The sequence below is a fragment of the Cervus canadensis genome, chromosome 26 (assembly GCF_019320065.1).
Source record: "Cervus canadensis isolate Bull #8, Minnesota chromosome 26, ASM1932006v1, whole genome shotgun sequence".
In the NCBI taxonomy this organism is placed as follows: domain Eukaryota; kingdom Metazoa; phylum Chordata; class Mammalia; order Artiodactyla; family Cervidae; genus Cervus; species Cervus canadensis.
The window spans coordinates 18,353,713-18,375,947 of NC_057411.1; the positions used below are offsets into that span (position 1 = coordinate 18,353,713).

Here is a 22,235-nt window from a genome sequence, read left to right on the forward strand (position 1 = left end):
AATTTCTTTTAGACTTGATTTCTCTTATTTTTTGTTGTCATACTTCTGTGTATATTTGATCAAACTGCTTATATTTAAAAGTAAAAGGCAAGTATCTAATCTAGAATCAACCAAATTAAAAATTATTAAAATTAGATTATGGGGGAACACTCACAACGTTATCAAGTTTGGGTTTTTACTTGATAAAAACTATATTGGGTAAGTTTTCTCTTAGTCTACAAAATAAACAATTTTATATCTCACCCATTTCAGTGTAAACTCTTTTCTCTTAAGTTTTAAAAGAAGAAAAATCCATGCAACCAAATATTTCATCTATAAGCAAATATACCTTAAAATAGAGACTGAGAGAGAGAAAAATGTGGGTTTTAAATATTTTGTTGGAAGAAACTAAAATATGTTTTCCTGTATTGCAGGAAGAAAAAAATTCAATTCACCTACCAGAAGAAAATGGGACTTAAATTGCTCTTTATGAACCAAAGTTTCAAGACATATGAAGAAATAATAATTTCATGTAATGATTGAAATTTTTCTGTGAGTTGACGTTAATTTGAATTCTTCAAGCTAATTTTGAATTATTTGCTCCTTAGAAATATGATAATACCACTTTAAGAAGACTCTAATGAAACATACTTTTGTTAATTAAATATTCATAGGCAAGATCACATCACTAGGCCGACTAAGTGGCATTGGGATGGCCTATATTACTATTATATATAATATTTTATGTATTATTATATAATATATGTATACACAGATATGTATGCATAATAATATATGTATTAACATATATAATAATACATGTATATATAAATAGCTGTTCAGTCATGTCTGACTCGTTGCGACCCCATGTGGAATAGCAGCCTACCAGGCTCCTCTGTCCGTGGAATTCTCCAGGCAAGAATACTAGAGTGGGTTGCCATTCTCCAAGGGATCTTCCTGATCCAGGGATTGAACCCAGGTCTGCATGGCAGCCAGATTATTTACCTTCTGAGCCACCCACCAGGGAAGCCCTTCCGATTTCTCTTCAAACTGTAATTTGTTGATTATTTTAAACTTCAGCCTGGAAGTCTTCTCCTGGTCCTCTGACCATCATATTGTACATCAGCATTATCTGAAGTTCCCTCACTGGCTCATCTCTCAGTATATGGATTTTCCACAAAGTGTAACCACACCCCATTTCAGAGGAGTAAATTTGGAGGGCCTCATTTTGGCTTCCTTCCCCCTCCTTCTCCACTAGCATGACACATTTACACAGACCTTGACAAATTCACTTCATGCATTTATTAGTAACTAAGACACCAATCAACCATACTGGGAACACATTTTTCTATAAACTCAATCCTGTTTAGGCCAAGTTTATTAAGTGTAACTCTAATCCCAGGAGAATCCCTACTTGAGGTTTCAGTTAACAGAAATAATGACAATAGTAATTAGGTCCAGAAGACAGGAAAATCCCACCAATTAATTTATTGATTTATTAAGCTGACCAACGGAAAGTTTTGTTTGCTTAGGTAAGTTACTCTTGACCTTCAGCATAGTGTAATCCTTAATGATCCATAAATCACAACACAATGGAAAGAAAAAACAGCCTTATAATCTAAAATAGACTAAAAGAAGTAATTTTAAAACATTGAATTAAATTAGAAAATGTGAACATTTAGCATAAGTGATGGCAAAAGTATTCTGTATTGAAACAAAAGTTAACCACATTGTATAGTGAAAAAGATATAATGATAAATTCCTGCCTTCATAAGATGTTTAAACATTGAGGATGTTTTGATGAACTTCAAAAGATTTAAAACAAGTTTAGTTTATTGTAAGGTATTAAAACTCAAGAAATGCAGTACATAGACTGCCCAGAAAATTCTGTTGCATCATTACCCATAGTTTTCTACAGAAAGAACTGTCAATTATATTACAATGATTCAGGAAGCAATTACTTTGCTGGAAAAGGGTGTTGATTTATGCTCATTTTGACAATATGATTTAGTGACCAATTTTCCATAGAAGTGGGCTTAACAGTTTACAAAGTATAAAAGAAAAGCAATTAGGCATTAAAATACCTCCAGTAAATCAAAACTTTCTGAAGGAATAGCTCTTTTATTCCCTATCATGTGAATATTTAGAAGGCAGCTTTAGCTATTTACGTATTTGTTTTGTACATGAAAAAACTACGGTATAGGGTTGATGCTACCCCAAATGCTATACATGTTTATATATTTACATATAAAGCATATGAATATATTCAGATATATAATATGAGTACATATTACATACATATATTGTATGTTAATATATGTATATATTTATTACTTTTAATACAGGAGATTCTTTAACTTTTACACTTAATACTCTATATGATTTTTATCAGTTGTATCTACTCTGAACCAAAATTTTTTATTTTCAGTATCTGTAGAAAAAAAATAAACAATTAAGACTCATCAGGTGAATACTCAGCTTATCTAAGTTTAATATTTGAATTTTCTGACATCTAACAAAGAAAGTTATTTGGACTTTTTTAGCCACCCTCTCTGTTTCCTCACTCTTTCTTCCTATATTGCAGGAACTTCTTTTTCTTTTGGCTATTTCTTTAAAAATCTTTAAATATTCAATGTCTCCAGTGTAGCATTTCAGAAATGCATTCTGTTAGATCTTACCCTTGTGGTGTAGGCTGCCTCAGGATCATCTTCCAGGACCCTGGAAAGCCCAAAGTCAGACACTTTGCACACAAGGTTACTGTTGATTAAGATGTTTCTGGCAGCAAGGTCTCTATGCACGTAGCCCATGTCGGAAAGGTATTTCATTCCTGCAGCGATGCCTCTCAGCATGCCAACCAGCTGGATCACAGTGAACTGCCCGTCATTTTTCTGTAAAGATTATACAGAAATATTAGTCCTGCAACACCTATCACTGGGGAAAGATACATAAGGATCTTCCTTCAATCCCTAAATTAATACATACTGCTACCAAATTCACATTGCAATTTCTATCTGAAGGAGAATGGAAAAAAAATTAAGCAAGACAGTAAACTTGATAACTGTATCAGTTACCAAGTGTATACAAAGTGTCCTCTGCTTGGTGAAAGCAGATGAAGGCACTGAAAACCCTCGACCGAAATCTTATGTATTGCTGCTCTTTTCTGCATTGTAATTCCTTTCTTAGTCATCAGAAGAGCGTTTTCATCACTCTAATTTAGTGCCTGCTTTGGGTTAACACTGCACATTTTAGAACTGATTTAAAAGAAACTGTTTGGATAGGCATATTGGGGTAAAGAAGTGGCCAGAGGACATAAGTGAGATTCTGCAGTAGCAGATGAGGGAGGGAGGGACTGAGCAATGACCAGGGGAATGTTGGTATTTCTGGGAGGCTCGCGGGCACTGGATTTGGTGCAGATGTAAGAATAAGGCTCAACTGATGCTTATTTCGAAATAAAAGAACGATGTGACCTTACGGGGCTGATAAACTTAAATATATGTACAAGAAATTTGGCAGCAGAGTCTGGTAGAGGCTGGAGACTGGAAGAGACGTTTGCCTTACCACTGGACCCCTGTCATATTCTTATTATGGCAACTAATGCCACTGTTGCTTCACTTTTCTACTCAATGACAGTCCTTGCTATTTGAAGATGAAAGCTTGCCAGTCCACAGGTTTAATCAGGCCTGCAAATATGTTACATTGTTCAGTACATACTATTTACTAATGAAATGAGTAGCCAACGTTTAACGTTTGGAGACTTGCATAGTAAATTCTTTTCCTAAAACCCAGAGGATCTAACAACATTGACTACCATCTATTATCACATAAGGATTCTTCAAATACAGAAGTAAAAATAGTGGCTGGCCCGCAGGGGAGTTATGAGTCTGTTTGACTCTTTCATTAGTATAGATGATTTTCACAGATTTTATAGACATTTTCCTTGTTCTGCCTGATATTACATATTTTGAGAGAGTTAAATACTTATATTCTTTTTAAAAATTTTTTCATTGTGATTGAAGAATTACAATGCAAAAAATTGCAAAAAAAAAAATTTACAATCTTGTGTTGGTTTCAGGTGTAGAGTAAAGTGAACCAGTTATACATATACATATATCTACCCTTTTTTAGATTCTTTTCCCAATAGGCCATTACAGAGTACTGAGTAGAGTTTTCTGTTCTATATGGTAGGTATTCATTAGTTATCTATTTTATATATAATAGCATATATATCATTAATTTCAGTCTCCCAATTTATCCTCCTTTCCCCCAACTGGTGACCATAAGTTTGTTTTCTACATCTGTGACACTATTTCTGTTTTGTAAACAAGCTCATTTGTATCATTTTTTATATTCCACATATAAGCAATACCGTGTTATATTTGTATTTCTCTGTCAAACTTACTTCAGAGTTAAGTCCTTATAAAAGATTCTCTTTTTTCCTTTCCTTCATCCCTATCCTCCTTCCTTCCTTCCCTCCTTTATTTCTGGGGGGAGGCACATTAACATACATTAAATAAAACCCTAGAGACATGTAATTTGGATGTGTATAAGTTTCAAGCCAATTTTCAAGCCAAAGTTAATTTTTGTAGTACAATTATCCTGACTCCAGATATTTCTATTTAAAATTTAGCTTTAAGGTGACTGGATTTCCACTTCAACATCACAGTCGGTATATAAATAACACTTTCAATAGTTGCATTTATCTTAAATCTTACCTTTAAAAATGTATCTAAAGAACCATTTTCCATATACTCTGTCACGATCATCACCGGTTTACCTGAAAAGAGCACAGTGGTATAAACTGCTGCTTTTTTATGTTGTAGTCTTATCTAGGAAAAGTTTGTGTGCTAAGTCGCTTTTGTCATGTCCAGCTGTCTTGCATCCCTATAGCCCACCAGGCTCCTCTCTCCATGACATTCTCCAGGTAAGAATACTGGAGTGGATTGCTATGCCCTCCTCCAGGGGATCTTCCCGATCTTCCCGACCCAGGGATCAAACCTATGTCTCTTGTGTCCACTAGAGTTGGCAGCAAGTTCTTTTACCAGTAGTGCCACCTTCCCCTGGAAGCTTTTATTTTAGTGTGCAAATTATATATATATATATATATATATATATATATAAAACAGTCCTCTTTGAGTAGCAAGTAAATTCCTGGCATGATGATATCTTAGTATATACTAAATGGAGTCAGTGAGAAGACAGTATCACAAGAATGATAAAGTTTGACATTTAAGATACAAAAAAAATTTTTCAATATCAAAGTCCATTTATGTAGACAATGAGTTTAAGGATGAATTTCATTTTAATAGAGGTAATGATATGAAGTGCCAAATAATAATATCCAGCAAACAAATTCATCTTTCTCACAAGTTAGTTCAGTCGCTCAGTCGTGTCCGACTCTTTGCAACCCCATGAACCGCAGCACACCAAGACTCCCTGTCTATCACCAACTCCCGGAGTTTACCCAAACTCATGTCCACTGAGTCAGTGATGCCATCCAACCATCTCATCCTCTGTCGTCCCCTTCTCCTCTTGCCTTCAATCTTTCCCAACATCAGGGTCTTTTCAAATGAGTCAGCTCTTCGGATCAGGTGGCCAAATTATTGGAGTTTCAGCTTCAGCATCAGTTCTACCAGTGAACATCCAGGACTGATTTCCTTTAGGATGGACTGGTTGGATCATCTTGCAGTCCAAGGGACTCTCAAGAGTCTACTCCAAACCACAGTTCAAAAGCATCAATTCTTCGACGCTCAGCTTTCCTTATAGTCCAACTATCACACACATACATGACTACTAGAAAAACCATAGCCTTGGCTAGATGGACCTTTGTTGACAAAGTAATATCTTTGCTTTTTAATATGCTGTCTAGGTTGGTCATAACTTTTCTTCCAAGGAGTAAGCATCTTTTAATTTCATGGCTGCAGTCACCATCTGCAGTGATTTTGAAGCCCAGAAAAATAAAGTCTGACACTGTTTCCACTGTTTCCCCATCTATTTGCCATGAAGCGATGGACCGGATGCCATGATCTTAGTTTTCTGAATGTTGAGCTTTAAGCCAGCTTTTTCACTCTCCTCTTTCACTTTCAAGAGGCTCTTTAGTTCTTCTTCACTTTCTGCCATAAGGGTGGTATCATCTGCATATCTGAGGTGTCATCTGCATATTGATATTTCTCCCAGCAATCTTGATTCCAGCTTGTGCATCCTCCAGCCCAGCATTTCTCATGATGTACTCTGCACATAAGTTAAATAAGCAGGGTGACAATATACAGCCTTGACGTACTCCTTTTCCTATTTGGAACCAGTCTGCTGTTCCATGTCCAGTTCTAACTGTTGCTTCCTCACCTGCATACAGGTTTCTCAAGAGTTCTAAATAGAAACTCTCATCCAGTCTAACTGCCCTACTGATGATCCCTGGAATATATGTTGCATTCTCCCAACTTTATTTCCATGTTCTTGTAATACTTTTACTCATGGCTACCTCTCTGTGCCCTCTGTGCCACATACCTACAATCTCTATCAATCCAAATTTTTCCATCCTTCAAAACCCTGTTCTAGTTCCTCTTGTTGTCTGGAAACATCTCTTGTAAACATTGTTCTGATGGATGAGGTCCTCCTCTATTCACGTCTGATATAAAACTGCAGCTGGACAGACTCTGAAGCCACACTGCTTGGCTTTGTATCCCAGATAAATCAGTTACTATCATATGATCTTAGGCAAATCAGTTCTCATCTGCATACCTCAGTTTTCTCACCTCTAAAATGGAGAGACTAATGGCACCTGCCTCACAGAGTTATTGTGAGTATCCCCCAAGTCATATTACTATCCAATATATGCCCATCACTTAGAACTTAAATTTACTATATATCATTATTTTATAAACTTTATCAACTTTGTGCATAAATGTCATTGCTAGATGTAATTTGACCAAGAGAATAGATCATATTTTACCCTCATAAAACTATGGCATTTTGTGTGTAATGTCTGTGATATAAGATGAAAAATATAAGATCAAAAATATTTGCTATATGAAAAAATACCTAAAACAAGGTTGTTAGTTTTATCACTCTACATTAATCTCACTATATTTTAAAACATGTCCCTTTATTCTTTAATAAATGTATACTACATACAATTTTAGGGCTAAATTAAACTGAGGTAAGTGGAAAAAGATCTTATGGTAGAAAAATTCTATCTCATATGTCTATTAGTTAGCTTTTTATATAATAAGGGAAATGGGGCCTATCAATGATGAAATGCACTATAATTAACTTAATGGCATTCTCCAGAAAGGTACCTGTATTTTACTTGAGAAGTGATTCATTCAGGTCATAGAATTAGAACTTTTAAATTTATTCAATCAACATTACCTTGAAGTGCAAACAGATATAAAAAGATAATTACATACAAAAAAGAAACCTCTAGGAAGAAAAAGGAGTTTTCATTCCAAAATCACTTAAAACTCTCTATTTAGTATAGTAAGGTGTATGCGCGTGTACTAAGTCACTTCATCATATCTGACTTCTTGTGACATTATGGACTGTGGCCTGTCAGCCTCCTCTGTCCATGGGATTCTCCAGGCAACGATACTGGAGTGGGTTGCTGTGCCTTCCTCCAGGGTATCTTCCTGACCTGGGGATCGAACCCATTTCTCCTGCATTGCAGACAGGTTCTTTACTGCTGAGCCACCAATAGTTCAGTCTAATTTCTCACTCAGATAATTATCTTCTGTTAAAACACTTCAGAATATTATTCTTTGAATGCAATGTGACAGGTAATACTATAAAGGCAGACTGATCTCTCTCCTCCTCTTTAAAGTTTGTAAAAGTTATAAAAAAAGTTTGTCAAAAATAATTTATCATGTATTTGTAGTATACCTATGTTAGGTAAAACACCCCATATGTAGAAAATATGCATTAGAGATGTCATTTGACTTGAACTTTGAAAGTGTCAGCGTTGTAACAAAAGGTGACAGGGACTCCAGGAAGAAGAGGCAGCCTGTATCTTGTCATGAAAGAGCTTGTCAACTTCAAACACGGCTAGAGGCCTGGATTTTCCTTCTTACTTCAGGAAATGACAGAGATGAGTTGGGGAACACTGATTTTTAAAATTACTGGAAATACAATACCAGAAAAAACAAAAAAAAAAAGAAAAAAAAGAGTGACTCATGTTGTATTTGTAAATGGCCACGGCAATAAACAACAACAAAAAAGATTACAAATGCTTTTTCTCCTTAGGATTATTGTAATCTAAGTTCATGAATTGAGATATGCTCCCAGATTCAGTTCAGTTCAGTTCAGTTGCTCAGTCGTGCCTGACTCTTTGTGACCCCATGGACTGCAGCACGCAAGGCCTCCCTGTCCATCACCAACTCCTGGAGTCTACTCAAACTCATCTCCATTGAGTAGGTGATGCCATCCAACCATCTTACCCTCTGTCGTCCCCTTCTCCTCCTGCCCTCAATCCCTCCCAGCATCAGGGTCTTTTCAAATGAGTCAGCTCTTCCCTCCCAGATTAACTTCATTTTAATGACACCACCACACCCATTCAATGGACCTCAGACAAACTACTAAATAGACAAAATTCTGCTTTGGTTTGTTTGGTCTCATTCTATCTTAGGGCTTATTTCTGACTTTCATTAATGTTGAAACCCCTTTTCTTTCAAAAGTACAGAATTAATTAATAACTGTTTTGGCACAGGGACCTACATGTCCAAAGTTCCATCAGCCACAATGCTAGAATATTGAAACATCCTGCTATACCAGACATCACTCCTTCATCTGTCTGATTTCAGGAATTCAGAAGTACTCAGAGATGAAGCTGCGTAGGCATACAAAAGGGACATGCGGGTACCCTTGGCTTTAGCTTTTTATCAAACAGTATGGAAGTATTTAAAAAATTCATAGGTATTAGCACCAAAGAGTGTGTACTTACTGAACACCAGCTCTGAACAAACTAGAAAAAAGGTCTCCGTTTTCAGGAATCAGCCTGTGTTTCCAGGAATCTGCCCTGTGAAGCTCTTTGACTTTCATTTACAGAAATCCACTGAGGGAGTTGTCAGGGTTTAATCGGAACTGGAAGAACTGAATTCCAGCAGATATCCAGGGGATAGAGTCAAAGCTTTCCTTCATCAGCATCTCTCAGTCCCTTCCATGTGAGCAGACGCTTTGTCCATCAAAGTGAAGGCTCTGTCAATATCTACGTTTACCTCCTTTATCCCAAGTCTTTTATGATTGCAGTACCTCCCCTATATCACTACTGCACAACCTTCAGCTTCCTTCTGTTCTCTTTTTCTAGAATTTCTTCTTTGCATCTGTCCTCTAATTTTTTAGACCCTCTTCTTACAGTATTGGGTTAGTGTAAATATTTATTACTGCTCTCCCAAGATCTCCTGAGCAGGAGTTGGATAAATCCCTATGTAAAAAATCTCTTTCTTAGGCACATTTGTTCCTTAAATTCAACCCAAGTTCACTGAGCTTAGATGAAAGAATTCATAATCTAAAGAGAATGAACTGATCATAAAACTTACTGTTATTAAATAGCATATATTTGGAAACAAAAAGTGGTTTTTTTTTAGGGAGGTAGACACCTGGTGTCTCTCCTATAAGGTTTTTCTGGGGTTCATCACCTAATTTTAAAAGTCAGATACGTTATTTATGACAGTGTAGGTTGTATTTTCAATAGCAAAAATGTTATTTGAAAAATATGATAGGAACCTAAAATGCCTCTCATATTTCAGAAAATGCTGCTGCTAAGTCACTTCAGTTGTGTCCGACTCTGTGTGACTCCATAGATGGCAGCCCACCAGGCTCCCCCGTCCCTGGGATTCTCCAGGCAAGAACACTGGAGTGGGCTGCCATTTCCTCCTTCAATGCATGAGAGTGAAAGTGAAGTCGCTCAGTTGTGTCCAGCTCTTCGCGACCCCATGGACTGCAGCCCGCCAGGCTCAACCGTCCATGGGATTCTCCAGGCAAGAGTACTGGAGTGGGTTGCCATTGCTTTCTCCGTCAGAAAATGGGGGAAAAACAATAAAAATGCATATTTGCAAATAAGCATGACCTTCTTTTGTTGACAAGAATAAGAAAATTTCACGATCCATCTGATTATTTTTTATGCTTGAGTCATTTTAATGATAATTATATTTAGTTTGGCTTATGTTTTGTCTCAGTTCCTGCTAGCCTGCAAAAATGACATAGCAATAATTAATGTGGCTTACTCTAACCATTGTAAACTCAATAAAATGGCATAAATCATTTTCCATTATCCAGTTGAAGTACAGACAAAGAGTAGATTTGTCAATAATTTTGAAAGCATATTATAAAAAATCAATATAAAAAGAGGTCATAAAGCATGTTAAAACATGATTTTAATCTCAGAGTGGAGTTTTTATATTACTTTATGTTATTTACTAAGGACCCAGTTCAGGCAGAGTCTAAGCAGTAATAGAAACAGATTATTTGAGGAATTTGCCTAGGTCATATTTTATCACTGTGTATTGATAATCATAAAACAGCTACAGTTTATTGATTTATTGAGTACCCACTTCTTACAAGTCATGATGTTAATTTTAACTGTCATCAAGATTCTGTAACACTGATATTACAAATGACTCTTTTCAGAGAGAAAAGTGTGGCTTAAAGAGATTCAATGTATCGCCTGAGTTGATTAGTGCAAGTTATAAAAAACAAAGCTGGGAATCAAATTCATGCCTACTTGATTATGAAAGCTGTTTTCCTTCCCTCCACACTATGATGCCTATAATTTCGACATTTATTTTAAATTTCATTTTAAAACTTAAAAGATAGTCTTTTGTGTTGTATTAAGTTTGATAATCATGACTGTGCCACACCAACCAGCCCATGCATTAATGGTAGATCTGGTGGGAATTCAGTTGCTCTCAATAAATAACATATTCTTACATACGATCATTACTTATGGATGATCCAGGCATTCTGAAGTGTTCAATAGTGAAGTGGATAGGTCTCGGGTTCCATAATACTTACGTGAAGAATCTAAAGTGTTCAAACCCATAGAAAAATAAAAGCAGAACGGTGGCTGCCAATGACTTGGGAGGGGAAAGGAGGGATTTCCATTTCATGGGTATGTAATTTCAGCTATGCAAGACAAGAAGTTTCTAGAGATTAGCCATACCACATTGTGCTTACAATGAACAAAACTGTACTGTGTAATCTGCACCTAAAATTTTAATACAGTAGATATCATGATATGTGTGTTTCTCTTGCCACAATAAAACAAAACTTCATCTGCTGCCTTACTGATTTTTTTTGTTGCTTATGTCCAACAAAATTCAAGAAAGGAGAGAACACAACATTTCTGGTAAAGCAGACTCTTTTCATAAGCTATCTTAAAATCAGGTTAAACAAACTTTGGGGAATGTTGACTTAGGCCTTGCTTTTCAGAGCATGGCCCTTGACAAGTGGCATAGCTATCACCCGAGAGAGAGCTTGTTAGAAATGCAAAATCTCAGAGCCCAAACCAATCTATGGAAACAGATTCTGCATTCTAGCAGTATCTTCAGAGGCACATAATATTTTGAGAAACACTGAACTAGGCCACATCACAAGAGTTGTAGCTAAATCTGGGCTTATTCTTTTATTTGCATTGATACCAACCTGCTTTTCTGAAACCATGAGTGCATCAGGAAACACATGGTACCACTTAAGGATATAAGGTAGCACTTAACTTAGAAACATCATAATTCACTGGAAAACAGCTGTCACTTGGCTTCTCTTAGAAACATTTTATAAGATTTGTAAATAATTAAAAGTAAGCCTATGCTTATAGTGGCGCAGTTGGTAAAGAATCTGCCTGCAATTCAGAAGACAGAGGTTCAATCCCTGGGTAAGGAAAATCCCCTGGAGAAGGAAATGGCAACCCACTCCAGTATTCTTGCATGGAAAATCCCATGGACAGAGGAGCCTGGTGGGCTGCAATCCATGGGGTGGCAAAGAGTTGGACACGACTGAGTGTCTGAGCATATTATTATATTTATACATCTGTAATTATATTTTGCTATGCCATTCTATATATTTGGCTGGTATTCCACTTAGTGCGTTAATACTTGTAGCATCTTAAAATTACTTTTATTTTTATTCCAAGGGAAGCTTGGAATAACAAATATCACGATTCAATTATTAGGGGTCAAACAGAAAATGGGATCTTGTGCTTATAGTAGGAATAGATAATGCTTATTAGCAGTGAAGTGGGAAAGGAGGAGATTGTATGGGGCAATCAGAATTTAGCAGGGCACTGAGATTATTTTAATTCCACTTATAAAATTATGTAATTTTAATTTTGGGAAAGATTATAAAATCAAAAACCTCTACACCTTACCTGAGACAGGAGCATGGAAAAGCTAAATGTTTCTATTAAGCAGAAATTTCAAGCTTTCCATAATATCCTCTTTTATTTCATATTGTTTACATTGATATAAACTTTTTCATTAGCTGCTCATTTATCAAGTTAAAAATGAATTAGAACTTGCCTGACATTAGTGAAGGTGGATAATTACGTGTGAACTCAGAGATTATCAACTTTGCACAGGAGCTGAGGAATCTAAGAATAAAAATTGTGACAGCTTTCTTTCATTAATAATGAAATTTACTTTAAATCACAAGGTTTGATTTGCTAATAGTCAGTCTTTGAGTCAGTAAATCTCTCTTTCTACAGGTATCTATCTTTCTGGTGAGTAAGATTTAGATTTTATCAGAGACAGCAGTTGGAGAAGGAAATGGCAACCCACTCCAGTATTCTTGTCTGGAGAATCCCAGGGACAGAGGAGCCTGGTGGGCTGCCATCTATGGGGTCGCACAGAGTCGGACATGACTGATGCGACTTAGTAGCAGCAGCAGAGACAGCACTTGTAAATATCTAATAAATATTTTGTTTATTTATTATACCTCTTTCTATGCCTTCAAAATGCAAAACAAGTATCTGGGGGCAGCATGTTGTACAAAGAAGAACCTGCAAGGCTTGAATGGAACTTGCAAAGAACTTTCACGAAAGGACAGGGGATGAATGAGAGGAGTCTGGTAAGAGCTTAACTTGAAGATGTAATAGAAGAACAGATATCTGGCATCCATTCTACTTCAGTGTTAAATTTATTTCCATCATGGTTTATCCTGATAATGGCTCATAGAACTGTTTCATTTTGTGAAACAGAAGATGTAAAATAGAAGCATACTCATACTGCAAACATTTTCATTTATACTTTCAGAGTTCAATCTTATATAACTAGATGCTTATAAGCCTCTCAAAAGTAACTTGTCCACAACAGAACTACTGATTACCAACCACAGTCTTGCTCCTCCTGCAGTTTTCCCCATAAATGGCAATTCCTTTCTTTAAGGGACTCAGGACAACAGTAATTTAAAATTATCATCGACTCTTCTCTTTATCTCACATTCCACATCTAATTCACAAGAAGCTTTCCTGCGATTGCCTTCAAAACATCTATAGAATTCAACTACTACTCACCATCTTGTTAGATTACTACCCTGATCTAACCCTAATGAGATGTGAAAGACAGTCTCCTCACTCTCTTTCCATTTCAACACTGACTTCTACCATCTGTATTCAACACAGCATCCTGACTAATCCTATTAATGTAGAAATAAGATTCCATCACATCTTGGCTCCAAAGCTCAGATTAAGAGACAGTCTTTGCAGAGACCAAAATGTTCACACACCATCTAAGCTCCTATTACATCTTCAAATTAAGCTCTTACCAGACTCCCCTCATTCATTCCATTGTAGCAACATTGGCCCTGTGGTCTCTTGAGCATTCTATGCAAGTTCCATTCAAGCCTTGCAGGTCCTTCTTTCTACACTACACTGTCCTCAGATATCTGTAAGGCCCACACCTTCAATTTATTCAAGCATTATTAGGCAGATCTTTCTCTAAAATAGAAACCAACAACTCTCAATAGAAACAATCCATAATCTCCTAATTTAGCACTACTTTTTTCATTTAATGTATTGTAAATATATTTGTTCAATTAGTTTCTGTCTCCCCAACTCAAAGGTATGCTTCATAAAGGCAGGAAATCAGTTTGTTTAATCTCCACTGTATCCTACTGATTAATAAGGATAGACATTTAGTATGTGATCAATTAATACCTTTTGAATAAAGAAATGTTTCTTGTCACATGTATAGTGAATAATTATATATGAAGTTAGTAATGTACACTGTTTAAGAGTTTGGATTTTGGAGTCATATAGAATCATTTTAAAATCTGGTATTATCCTACGCTATAGTTATGATATCAGATAAGGTATTTAACCTCTTTAAGGTTAAATTTTCCTATCTGAAAGTTGAGAACAAATATTATCTTCAGGATAGCATTGTTGTGCACATGAAAGGAGACAATATGTAAAAAGTATTAACATAGCACATTCTTAAAGTAATGTTAATGATCAGTAGTGGTTATATCCTTGGATTGGGAAGATACCCTGGAGAATGAAATGGAAACCCACTCCAGTATTCTTCCCTGGGAAATTCTATGGACAGAGGAGCTCGGGGGACTACAGTCCATGAGGTCTCTACAGAGTCAGACACGACTTAGCAGCTAAACAGCAACAACATCCTTTATTTGAACCTATGTGTGTCTTTAGCTCTGAAATATATGTGTGTGTAGTGGTTATAACTGCTATATGCAAGGTCTTGTGAAAAGACCCTCATGCACTTTCCTTTGTACGCCTTTTAACTTTTTTCCTAAAACACTCATGGTTTTATAGAACAAAGCTATTTAAATTAAACTATAAACTTTATATCACTTTAACTCATTTAAAATTTTTAGATAACTGCAATTTAGTCATTGAGTCATTTAATATTATTATTCACTTTTTAAAACGTATTTTATTTATTTATTTTGGGTTGTGCTGGGATTCGTTGCTGCATAGGTTTTTCTCTAGTTGAGCTCTCAGTGAGTGGGGGCTGCTCTCTAATTGCGATGTATGAGCTTCTGACTTCAGTGGCTTCTCTTGCGGAGGATGGGCTCTAGGGTGACAGTTTTAGCCTAGCTCCCAGACTCTAGAGCACAGATCATAGTTGTGCCACATGGGCTTGGTTGTCCTGTGGCATGTGGGATCATCTCAGATCAAGGATTGAACTCATGTCTCCTGCACTGGCAGACAGATTCTTTACCACTGAGCCATCTGGGAAGCCCAATCAATCCTGTCTTTTTCAAAAAAAGGGTTAAGATTACCTAATGTGTCTGGTCCTATGACAGACACTAGAGGCACTGTAAACACATAGCAATTTCAAGAAGTTCATCATGTAGTAGGATAATATATTTATAGAGAGATAACTATGATATAATGGGCAGCAGATAGACACAACTAGGATTTGTAAGATTGTCTCTGGCTGAGAATTCATTCATTCAACAAATACATGAAATCCTACACGTGTCTTGCTGGTCTAGAAACGGGTGCATCTGTGCTCAGTTGCTCAGCTGTCCGACTCTTTGCAACCCTATAGACTGTAGTCCACCATGCTTTTCTGTCCATAGGATTTTTCAGGCAAGAATACTGGAGTGGGTTGCCATTTCCTCCTCCAGGATATCTTTCCAACCCAGGGATTAAACCTGCATCTCCTTCATTGCAGGTGGGTTCTTTATTTACTGAGCCATTGGAGAAGCCCTGATCTAGCAACCTGGAGGTGAGCAAAATAAAACAAATGTAGAGCTTGGATGCTTTCCTTTACTCAACTATTCAACATTATTGAGTAGCTTACTCTATGCAAGGCAGATAGTGAGGACAGAGGGGAAAATTAAGATAAATCATGCTGGTCTCATGGAGAATGTCATATTTGAATAATCTTGAAGGTCAAGTAGAGCGGAGGAAAGTGGAGAGGACATATTAGGGCTGAATGAAGTAACCAAGGGGAAGAACAAGAACTAGGTAGAGATTCTGGAAAAGAAATAGTGTAATATGGAGATATGACCAAATTATATCAAGTATCAAAATAAATGTATTCTGCTTGATTTGTTTGCTCCTGGTGATGAAGCAGGAGAGAAAAGTGATTTTGTAAAATGTATGGAATGGACTGATGTCCATTGGAAAATATCAAAATGGCAAGACTAGTTTGAAGACTGTTGGAATAGCCCTGGGCAATATATAATAAGGGCCTATAAAATAAAATGGACTTTATAGGATAGAAAATACTATATTTGAAAGATAATTACAAATTTATATAATAAGTAAGAATTGTCTCACAATTTAAACAATTAATTGTCATTGAATGTGCTATCTCCTCAGACACAGAAAGAAAAATAGGGAGACACTTCTTTCATTGTTCTCTAGCATTTTGTTTAAATTTATTAATTTTACAGGAGAACTAAAATATAACTGGCTTCCCAGGTGGCTCAGACGGTACAGAATCTGCCTACAATGTGGGTGACTGGGGTTGACCCCTGGGTCGGGAAGATCCCTAATGGCAGGTAACCTACAGTATTGTTGCCTGGAGAATTTCATGGACAGCCAGGCTACAGTTCACGGGATCACAAAGAGTCGGACATGACTGAGCGACTAACTCACACACACACACACACACACACACACACACACACGATATAACTATGAATAATTCTAAGGCATAATTGAAATAGTTATTTATTCAATTTTGATAATATTTCCATGGGTGGGAAAAATAAATCTTAGAGAACCAAGAATGCTACAGTGGATAAATTATAATTTCCCTCTTAAATTTTGTTTCCTGAATCTATTTAAGTAGTAAAAGCTGGCTCCATGTATGTTATATTAAAGCATCTTGCATTGCGAATGAGTCAATTAAGCCAAGAACTGTGGGTTTTTACATCATCTGTCATAAAGCCTCTGTAGAATATATATCTGTTTATGATGTGTCCTGTTTAACAACAAATCACAGAAGGAATCTGAATGAGGGCCCATGTTTCTGGCAGGTGGGGTAGTGATACAGGAAAGAAGGTTCATGATGGCGCCACCCTGAGCAGTGCTACTTCAGGCTCCCCACCTCTGCTTCAATCAGAAAAATCACAAGATTTAGTTGCACTTATGTCTCATTATCTGTGTGCTGCAGGTTGAGAATAATTGCTGAATAAATTAGCATCAGATCAGAGAGCATGAAATTAAGGACACAAATAAAGTGAGTTGCAACATGGTAAATTAAAAACAAGTTGAAGACTTCCTAGGTTGAACATCAAGAGCTACATTTATTAAGGGGAAATAGTTTCAACTCATATAGAACAAATAAGACAAAGAAATATTTTAAATATTTACATTTTGCTTTACACATATGTGTAGCTTCATGGCAGCAACATCAAAGAGAATATTCGATTAGAAGATTGGAAATGTTAAGTCTGTATTTTCAACCACAGTCCTGGTTTTTTAAACTAGACTTTCAGAATTTAAAGATGATCATTTGTTGATGATGACATTTGCTTCCAAAAACAAAGGTCTCAAATGCATATAAAATAGTATATGACAAATTCAGTTGTCTTACTTTGAGAAGTTTAGTTGTCTTTTATTGTCTCAGCCAGAACCATTCACATAAAACAAGTTCTGTAATAAATTAAGGGTCTATAAAAGTAGGTGAAATATTAGCTATAGTAATTTTTAGATCTTGTCTAGTATTATCTGGGGGTTTCCCTGATGGCTCAGATGGTAAAGAATCTGCCTGCAGTGCAAGAGACCTGGATTCAATCCCTGGGTTGGGAAGATCCCCTGGGAAGGGAATAACAACCCACTCCAGTATTCTTGCGTGGAGAATTCCACGGACAGAGGAGTCTGGTGGACTACAGTTCACGGGATCGCAAAGAGTCGGACACAACTGAGCCACTAACACTATTATTATCTGATGCATTTACTTAAATAGATTAAAATAAATACTTATTCACTAATACAATTATCTTTAATTTTATTCACACGCAAACATATCTTAATTTCATCTGCATACAATTTTTATAAAGTAGGTATGATTTTTTGTGTGTGTGTGACATTGAGGCTCAAAGTTTTAACTAAAGTGGCATGGATTGGTTCAGGTTTAAGTGTAATGGGTTTACATAAATATTTAGGATGTTTCTGCTTCTTCAAGGAGCAAATATTTTTAGCCAGGGAGCTAAAAATATATATGCAAGAAAGAAAAAAATAAATGAAAGATCTGAATAAGAGGTTTGGACAAAGTAAGGAACACTGCAGAAATTTACAAAAATCCTTACATTAGCAGTGTTCAAAAGAAGGAGGTATTTCAGGGTTAAGTGATGAGGAATTATTTTGTGGAGGTGGTGATGGAATTTGAATAAGGTTTTGAAGGAACTGCAAAGGTAGTTAGGTTTCAGAGAAAGAGGCAATGTAGGCAGGGTAACATATCAATTAAAATGGATTAGTAACGACATGGATATGCAGAATTTCAGAGCCCAGGAAGAGAGATAAATGGAAAAGTAATAACCATGTATTTATTAATTACCTGCTCTGTGTCATGCCCATTTAAACGTTACTTGTATTAATTCAAGTCACCTTTGCAACATCACTATGAGGCATTCTTATCCCATGTCATTAGTGAGGAAACAGGTTCTGAATGTATCACTAACTTGTGCAAAGCCACATAGTAGTTCATGGCAGAAGCAAAATTAAAATCAGCGGATAGATCCCTAGGCCATGTTCTTGACCATTATGCGGTACTGCCTTCTGTGATCATAATAGTGATCTGTCCCTCTTCTACACATTACAGCCTAACTCATTACAGGGTAGATTGGCTGCCTACATATAGCCCTTAGTTTTACATATACCCTTGAGGAAGTCATGGTCAGTGTTTATTCGAGGAAGCGGAATTTAACAGTCATATTAAGGATGAAAAGAAAACATAAAATAAATCAAAGATTTTGTATATTATTATACTGTGACTGTCATTAAGAAGTATGTTATATAATAGATAATACCTTTTTTTGCATAGCAAATGACTACTCAATCACTGTTAACTCCTGTTTCCACAGCATCTATCCCAGTATATGCTATCACTAATGTCCTTCCAAAGTCCTTCCTTTCAGATAGAATATAGCCCCGTTCAAGTTCTGATTTCATTTTACTGGCCCTGTGACACTCTCCCTCACATCATATTCTAACCTAAAATATTCCTCCCCATTCATCATAGCACATGATTTTTGTAAAATCTATTTTATTCCTTCAAAAAATATTTATTTTATTTGTCTCTCATTTGCCTCTTGCCCCTGCCCCTTACCTTTTTTCAGGCATCAAGTGGAGGAAAGAAACACATCTAAGTTTGAAGAAACCCACATGTCTGCAGGTAATTTTATTTCTGTGTTACGTTCCTCTATAGGCATTCTTATTGGAGGTGTATCTCTCTGTTTCATAGAGAAAAACAATCTTCCAGCAAAACAGGCTGATTCAAAAGCTCTGTCAAGCATCAACATTATACTCTTAGCTAAGGTCTTTTTCTTCTGTGTTCTCATCTGTGACCTACTGTGAATGAATCATGATTTGAGAATTAACTGGTAATAAATCAGATACATTTTTTTTGTTTCTTTTGTTCCTCTTTATTGTGAAAAAGCCGTCTTTATTGCTGCTGTTGTTTTTGTTTTGTTTTCCATATTTAAAAGCAAAATGGTAGAAATGGACATCCAATCAATTACATTACTTTGTAGAATAAGAACACTTATTGAACATACATTGCTGCTATGCATATTTGGCATATATCATTTAAAACTGGATTAATAGCAAGTGGAAGTTGAACCAATGTTTAAAAAAAGTTTAAAGAGTGTTCCTTGCCAAATGTTTCAGATGATTTTACAAAGTGGTATGTAGGGTATGAGGAATAAGGGAAGGAAAGAGAATACATAGGAATGGCAAAGAGAAAATGGATTAAAAGAAAATAAAGGCCTCAGTTACGTGTCGCATAAATACTTTACTGGATGACTGAAAAATTGCTTGAAATCCTTATATTGGAACACTCAACACACAACTGTATTTACAAGAAATTAACAAGAATTTGACAGATGTGAAATTTTAGCTATTTTTGAGTAAAAACAGGATTTGCTTTAACAAAATAATTAGTCTTAAGGAACGCTCCCAGTCTTCTGAGGTTATTGCTTTCTTTAGAACTATTAAAATATCTCAACCAAAAAAAGGAATAAAAGAAATACACCTGGCTATAAAGAGCCACTTAAAAGGTGGCAGGCACCTAGGGTTACAGTAATCCTATTAAATGTTAAACTTCAATGCCTCAATCAAAACTTTGAAGTTAATATTTCATTAGGATAAAAAGTGAAAGAGCCAAGAGGAAAAAAAAATGATACTTTTACTGCTTCTTTTATCTGGAAACATTTTCTCTGGTGCTGAATTCATAGTAAGTGAGTTAATCCAATATGTTTAAAATAATAAACAGAAATTCAGGTTCATTGAAGATCAGCTTTGATAAGAAACCACTGAAGTATAGGACACATATTATGAATATCAGAGAAATTCTTAATCGAATTATTATGCCCAGTGTTCTGTGTATCCTGAAATTAACAATAACCTAGTAGAAGAAATTCAGATATTCATGATAACACACACATGCACAGTTTGCCACTGTACTTACTTTTGGTCACGACACCCTCTAAGTGAATGATGTTAGGATGGTCAAACTGCCCCATGATACTTGCTTCCCCTAGGAAATCTCTGCGCTGTTTCTCAGTATAGCCTACTTTAAGGGTTTTGATCGCCACAGGTAATTCTCTCTTTCCTGGAAGTTTCAAACGTCCGCTACAAACTTCACCAAATTCACCTTGTGATAAAGATGTAGAAAACACATAAACTCATTAAACATCTTTAAAATAGTACTCTAAAGTTCTCTTAGAATAGTAAGGTTTAGACAAAACAAAATTAAATGGGAGTCCAAATTTCCTTGTCATTGCTGAAAGACATTAATTGTCCTTAGGGAAAAAAACACCTATGGGTGATTATGAAACACATGGGGGGTTATTAGTTTCATCTGTCTTACATATAGAAACCTTAATGGAAACATTAGAAGGAAACCTAAAGCAACTGACTGAAAACCACTTCCTTCTTCCTTTGCTTTCTACTCTAGCAGTGAGACACTAATGAGAAAATAAGAAAAGATCAGAGCAGGACAAAAAGGAAACAATCTTAGTGAAGAGATGATTCATACACAAAATAATTGGATGCTTAAATTTTGTAAATCTTTCTGGGCATTACAAATTACATATGTATGAAATATAATAAATAGTAGATAGTAAAACACCATGTTTGAATATTTATTTTTGCTGGTTTATTTTTTTCATAAGCTAGACATTTGCAGGTTTAAGTATGAGCTATGTAGAGGGTAGTCGTAAAATACGATCAATTATATACCACTTTGAAAGCAAGACAATTACAGAACATTAAAAACATCTTGAGTTAGATCAGAACATTGATATATTACACTCTATAATATAAACACACGTTAAAAGGTCAAATTAAACACACTGTCTTACCTGCTCCAATAACTCTCTCAATGGTGATGCATGAAGCTTCTATCTCCTTGGCAAATTCATGGACAGCTTGATTGGGGTCCTCATAGGTATGTGGATCAATATAAGTTCTTACTCCTGGCAGTTTAACTGCAAAAATAAACGGGCATTAAAATAGAAGTGCTTTTGATGGATGAATGAAATTATAAACATTATTAACGTGCAACTATGGCTTAAATCCCTAATTTCTAGAAGTGGCAGAGCTGCAAGGACTGACTCTTCTCCTGAGTTATAGGAGTCGTTTGTACAACTATCTCACTTTTATAATTGTAGAAATCTGGATTGCTGGCATACCCATGAAGTACATATGTGAAGACATATTTGAATAAATACATCTTTTAGCAGTTATGTTCAGGGAGTCAGTCTCTGAGGCAAACTAAGACACTTTTGCTTACCAAACTGAACAATGAAATGCTATTGGCTTAGTTGTCGGTTTGTTCTATTATGCTTTACTTAAAATCTCATCACAGATGATTTAGTTTTTATAAAAATAAATTAAAACAAATTTTCTGGTGCTTTGGTCCTATAAGACTGACATAGAAATCAAAAGAAAAAAAGAAATTCACTCTATTTTTACTGCAGGGCATTATACAAGTCTCTCATATTTTATGAGCCTCAGTTTCATCATATTTTAAAGACTACCAATATCACCCTCAACAATATTTTTTGAGAATAAATAACATTAAACAAGATAGTACTGAAAATGGACTCAAAAATTCTTTCATGACTTTGATATG

At 35.8% G+C, this 22,235-nt stretch overlaps 1 protein-coding gene across 5 annotated transcripts in view; it reads right to left on the reverse strand.

Moving 5' to 3' along the window:
• EPHA5 (EPH receptor A5) overlaps nucleotides 1-22,235 on the reverse strand; it is a 385,548-nt gene that overhangs the window by 31,164 nt on the left and 332,149 nt on the right. For all 5 annotated transcript variants that reach the window (XM_043447888.1, XM_043447887.1, XM_043447885.1 and 2 more), the window contains 4 exons: nucleotides 21,463-21,588; nucleotides 20,568-20,753; nucleotides 4,692-4,753; nucleotides 2,658-2,867 (listed from right to left, as the gene is read on the reverse strand). In XM_043447888.1, the coding sequence (XP_043303823.1) occupies nucleotides 2,658-2,867; nucleotides 4,692-4,753; nucleotides 20,568-20,753; nucleotides 21,463-21,588 (584 nt within the window). The remainder of the gene's footprint in view (nucleotides 1-2,657; nucleotides 2,868-4,691; nucleotides 4,754-20,567; nucleotides 20,754-21,462; nucleotides 21,589-22,235) is intronic.